Source organism: Aythya marila (assembly GCF_965140915.1).
Source record: "Aythya marila genome assembly, chromosome: Z".
NCBI lineage: Eukaryota > Metazoa > Chordata > Aves > Anseriformes > Anatidae > Aythya > Aythya marila.
Window position 1 is genome coordinate 29,976,937 of NC_139080.1, and position 6,179 is coordinate 29,983,115.

Below are 6,179 nucleotides of genomic sequence, written 5' to 3' on the forward strand. Positions count from 1 at the left end.
TTGGGCCTTTCAATCCTCTTCCTTTTGACTGTGACGACTACCTGTGCTCCAGAGTCCTTCACTGTTGCTCCCAGGGCTCTGTAATACCTCGTGATATTCCTCAGACAGCTCCTGGCTGCAACACCGTCGCCCCCGTAAAACAGCAGTAGTGGATAATAGTCATTAGGTTGTATGAGACCTCTTGGTGATATCTCTGATATGAGCCCCTGCAGACTAAGGTAAGCAGCAGACTTCTCTCAAGAGCAGTTCAGGTAGGCAGATGGGTGCCTCTGTACCTCTCAGAAGAGAGTCTCCTACTACTAGCACACGTCACATTTTCTTAGTTGCACTAGTTGTTATGCAGGGTGCGGATCAGGCTGTCTTACTTAGCTCTGCCCCTCCTGCAGTGTGTCTTTCCTTTTAAGTCAGCAGAGGGGTCAAATGATTCTGTAAGGGCACCTCAAGCTTTGGGGGAAAAATCCCTGAGATATGGACCAAGGTTAGGTGGCTGGTCTGTAACTCCCTGTATCATCCTCCTTGCCTTTCTTGAAGATGTGTGTGACGTTTGCGTTTTCCCTGTCAGGGCGCTGCCAGGTTGCTGTAACCTTTGAAGGAAAATGGGAACCACCATGCAAGTGATGTCAGCCAGTTCCCTCAGCATCCTCAGACGTATTTCCTCAAGACCCACTGTATTTCTTGGTATCAGGTGTTCTTAAGTGATCTTTAACTGGGGGTACCAGATTCACTCCCCATGACCCCGCTAAAGGGGTCATAAGCATGAAAAGCCTGATTTCCCAGTGAAAACTGAGACAGAACTTTCAGTGAGTACCTCAGTCTTTTCTGTGTCCTTCATCACGGTTCTCTGCCTGTGAAGCTGCAGGCTCATATTTACCTTAGCTTTTATTTTGTTAGTAACGTACTTACAGAATCTGCTTGTGTTGCCTTTCTCGTCTCTTGCTAGTTTTAACTTCAGATGAGCTTTGTGTTTCTGATGACATCCTCACAGGCTCAAGCAATTATATTTTTTTGTCTCCATTGGCCCATCACCACTCTCACTGTGTACCTAGTTTTCATGCTTAGCTCAATCAGGGGTTCCCTATTGATCTGTGCTGGCAAGTGCAGGTTCCTTCTATGCTGCTTCTTGTGTAACATATGAGTTCTCACTCTGAATTATCCAGTGATGTCAACTTTCCATATCCTCGCTGAAACAATCACACAATATTTAGCAACAGATACAGTCTCTTCATCTCACTGACATACACTTTCTCTTCACATTCTTTGCCATCATACTGCCAAATATCCTAAAGAAGTGGACAGTGAGACTTGCTGGGGTCACATGAAAGCTCCAGCCCATAACTGGCACTAGGGAACACTACCAGTCATTTGAGGGCATTTACGTTTTAGCATTTAAAGCAGTGCGAGTAGCGATTGGCTATCAGAGCTATTAGTCTAGCGCAAACGGGCTGTCTGTCGATATAATCAGTGCTTGGAGTAGGGAAATAAGTCTGTTCCCTACTTAGGAGTAGGAAGCAAGTTGACAAGAACTATGAGCCAAGGATGTGCTTCTCTGAGGAAGAGAGAAGCTGCTGGGAAGTCTCTAGTTTTGAAATTAAACCTAGAAGGCCAAGCAAACTGTGTTTTTCAAGGAGGCGATTTTACAAATATGTTTGCATTGTGCCATGTAAATACTTTGGTGCTTTTCAGGGAAAAAAAAAAAAAAAAAAAAAAAGGTAAAATGAGTGAATTTAATATTGTTTGTGAAGGCTGGAGATGCTTTTCATTCAAACAAGTTTTTGTATGTTAACAAGTGCATCTTCCTATTATTTCTCTGTTTTTAGGTGGACAGTTCTAAATCATTCAGTAAAGTAACCTCACCAGTACTTCACCACAGTGTGAAACGTTGTGTGAGATCAGCAAGAGATTCTCTTAAATGCTGCATGAACCAAGGTATTTATATTTTGCTTCTGGTAACAATAGAACATGTCAAATAACAATGTTGATATTACTACCTACCTCAAACAAATCTTTTTAAAAAATATGTGCAGGATTTTGCTGTTTTTCAGTTCAGATGAACTGTTCACAGAAGAAAGCGCTGTTTGAGACAGACAAGTAGCAATACCTGGCTCGACGTGGTAGAATATGAATATGTAGGAGGAAGTTCCAGAAAGTGATTTTGCCCTTCATATGTGACGTATGCCTCTGGTCTTGAAGTCATTTCAAGAAAAGAGGATCTTTATGTGTTTGTTCTTCACTGATGTTGTCTTTCTTTCTCCAATTATTTGTTGTTTCAGTACACTTTTAAAGGTCCTGAACCTTTAAAGGTCCTCATACAAAGTCCACTCATGTGAATTGAAATACTTAAGGGGGCTTGGATGAATCCCTGCATCAATATGACATTGTATGGATTTTCATGCGTCATCTGTTCTGCACCCTTATCTTACGCAAACTATTCATAGTCTAATCAGCACACTGGGAAATGACAAAAAAGTCATAAAATCCAAGAAAATCTTTGCATTTCTGTTCTGGGAAATAGTTTGGTAGAAATAAGTCCTTCTTCTTCATGTATATTTATTCAGAATATCCAGAAATCTAAGAAGCTTTGTCTAATGAAGGTAATTTCACAGGAGTAGTTCCTCCACATGAAAAGACAGTAACACGAGTACGTAACATAACTGAAATCAAAAGAGCGTTTTCCTGTAAGAAACAATTGGCATGTTTTCTTTTCTGCCTTTATGCTAATCTATTGAACACAAACCTAAGATTAATTCCTAATAATAGTCACTAAAACACTTAATTTATTTTTTTTTTTTAGCTTTATCTTTTGATAACTGTGAAGCATCAAATACCTCAGTTAAGGTAATGAAAGGCTAACAAGTGGAAAATCATGTCTCTTCTGCTACCAGTTTAATCTATGAATTCTAATGAAACAATTCCTCGAGGAGGGCTGATGATTCAGAAGATGGTAATGAGTAATGATAGTTACCTGTCTTGGACAAAATGTGAGAGACTTGATACTTTGGCTTCTGGAAGATAAAAGCCCCACAGAAACATGCAAACTTAGAAAGAATTTTGTCAAAATCTGTAGTTTTGCAAAAATATAAGGAAAGTCTGTATTAGAGTTTCACTGCCCAATATCTGCCCAGTTGTTGTGGTTTAACCCGGCCGGCAGCTAAACACCACACAGCCGTTCGCTCATCCTCCCCTCTCCCTCTCTGGGATGGGGGAGAGAAACGGGAAAGTGAAGCCTGTGAGTTGAGATAAAGACAGCTTATTAAGACAGAAAAATAATAATAACAACAATAATAAAGACAATAATGATGATAATAGTACTACTACTAATAATGTGTATGAAACAAGTGATGCACAATGCAATTGCTCACCACCCGCTGACCGATGCCCAGCCTAACCCTGAGCAGTCCGGCCCCCCCACCCTGGCTAGCCACTCCTATATATTATTTAGCATGACCCCATACGGTACGGAATACCCCTTTGGCTAGTTTGGGTCAGCTGTTCTGGGTCTGTCCCCTCCCAGCTCCTGCTGCACTCCCAGCCTGCCCATTGGCAGGACAGAGTGAGCAGCTGAAACATCCTTGGCTTGGTGTAAGCACTGCTCTGCAACAATTAAAACATCAGCGTGTTATCAGCACTCTTCTCACCCTAATCCAAAACATAGCACCCTACCAGCTACTAGGAAGAAAATTAACTCTGTCCTAACTGAAACCAGGACACCAATGTAGATGCACAACAGGACATCTACAAACCATATTTTAACAAATCTATAGCGAAGTCTAGCTTATACATGTATGTGGTCTACAACTAATAGACCAATGTCTACATTTCATGTGGAGATGTGGTAAGTAAAAACATACTTGTGTTAGCACTTTTCTAATGTGCTTGACTATTGACAGCAGTAAAATCAATGTATATGATCTTGAATGAGAGTTTCTTGTGCAAATACAACTTTTGGTCTAGAATTTCTTTTATAGTTGCTAAAGAACGTTACTGCTGGAACACCTGAACTGATTTGAGACCAGGCCAGCATTTTGTCATGTTTGTCACTGATACTTCTGACTATACAGAAGTTGCAGTTGTTTCAAATGTACATAGGTCTTCCACACAAAAGCTGCAGTGGCAACATGTCATTATAGCAATATGAGAGAGGGTTTCTTTGCTGTCAGTCATGAGTTGAAACCTACCTTATATTAATGGGAGCAGAAAGTAATTAGTATCTGTTAATGGAGATTATTCTATGAAAATAATGAGTCGGTACTGTTTCTGTAGAGGTTCATATAAATGTGCATGACTAGTTGGGAGGGATGCTCGTTAGTTTAATGCAGCAAAGTAAGCTTTTATACATGAAGGTATGAGCAGCTTTCTTATCTTTTCTGTGGTGTCTTGCCTTTCTACTAATGTGATTGTTTCTGGCTAACACAATGAATTTGATTAGCTTTTGTTAGCTACTCATCAATATGAGGAATTCAGCATGTATTTGTTGTGTCGTAGTCTTAAGGGCTTCCATTTCATGTGCCACATAGTGGGTCTACCTGAAAGTTTTATGTTTGGCATTAGGAATTTTCAGCTTATCTATAAGATTCCCTTTATTTTTCTTTTCAATAAATTGGGTGATAGCATCTACCTGCCTTTTTTTTTCCCCCCCCATACTCTTTCTTTTCCTATGTCATTCCAATTATGGAAATTTGCTTCCTTATTCCCTAGACTGTCAAAGAACCATCTGAACAGACTACTTCTGAGCATGATTCATCATCTCTTGGAACAGATGAACCTGTCAGTTGCTTACATTGTTCTCCCAGTCAGGGGGATTCACCTTTTCACAGTGTAGCTTCACCTTTTACTTTCAAACATCACAAGTCACCAAGATCTGTTTGGAGACCCTCTGCTTTTCAAAACAGGTTACAAATTCTTACTCAAAAACAGTTACTTGAGTGACTTTGTGCTGTAGAACACAAGCTGAATGACCAAGAAGATTCACATTTTGACTTCTTATGCAACATGAATTCAGGATTGTCAGATAAATTTCAGTAGAAAAATTGTAACAGTTCTTCAGGAAATGCATTCTTCACATGCAGAATAAGATCAGATATATGGAAAAGCCATAGTTCATTAAGAAGGTCTCCTTAGGGGCTAGTATCAAACATTTTAGCAGGAGGCATGAAAATTCATGTTGAATACAACTGCAGAAAGAAATAGCATAAAGAATGTTTTTGTCACCCCTATCAATTGCTAGCTGCCTTTAAATGCTGAAATGTGAGATTGATTTCCCATGCAATTTTTTATTTCTTTTGATAAGACACTTTCATTATCACAAAATAATTTTTGTTAGTTATCTGACAAGTTCCACAACTGACTGATGCCTCAGGTAGACAAATGCCATAGATGTATTCCCTGAAATTGGTTTCAAGAGAACTTGTCTGAGTCAGGCTTTCAGGATAAGGGTCTTCATTTCACTGAGATATCACAAGGGATAAAATAGGATTTATGTGTGTGTGCTTCTATTCAGTCATTTGATAGGGAAGGATGAAGAGACCATCGTGCCTTTACATGAAGGTTTTATAAGATATGATGAATAGGGCATTATATATAAAAGCACACAAAGAGATAAAATGATCTCACTGTAGTGGGGAACTGAGATGTGACTGTTGGGTCTTATCTGGTAGGTTGAATTCCAGTTTGGATATCATCTGGGAGAAAATCCATGAGAGGGTGCAGAATCTCCTCACCTCAGCACAGGCCAAGCAGTGGCTTTCTTCTCTGAGCATGAACGTAACAGTTCAGGAGCCATAGATGCTGACCTGATGGTATTTCCCAGTAATACACCCTTTATGGACTATCAGGATTTTTCCCATTCATCTACTGTTCTACCTTTGGCCCATAAATACACCTGCTCAGTTGTTCATAGCCAGTTAGTTATCTCTCCAACAAAGTTGGCTGAAACCATGAATGATCTGTGGCTACTGACTGCCACAGAACAGAGGTTAGAAAGTGTATCTTGGGTTTTTATTTGTGTATGAGCACAGCAGTGGTGTCTGTAGCATTAGGAAAACAAACAAAAAAACATGCATATATAAACAACACTTGGGACCCCACAAATGAGGGACTAAACAACTGCTTCCATATGAGCCCATTAGATACAGTCACTGACAAGGCAACTGACGAGTCATAGTATTTCTTCTCTTTTTCCA

The 6,179-nt window shown here is 39.9% G+C and overlaps 1 protein-coding gene across 1 annotated transcript; it reads left to right on the top strand.

Annotated features, from left to right (window-relative positions):
* Nucleotides 1-608: 608 nt before the first annotated feature.
* On the top strand, nucleotides 609-5,781 carry LOC309889793 (uncharacterized protein; the record flags this gene model as incomplete). Its single annotated transcript, XM_082782821.1, has 5 exons — nucleotides 609-648; nucleotides 2,792-2,835; nucleotides 4,696-4,764; nucleotides 5,225-5,244; nucleotides 5,655-5,781. 5 exons carry the CDS (start codon nucleotides 609-611, stop codon nucleotides 5,779-5,781), a joined length of 300 nt encoding a protein of 99 aa, XP_082638947.1.
* Nucleotides 5,782-6,179: the final 398 nt, after the last annotated feature.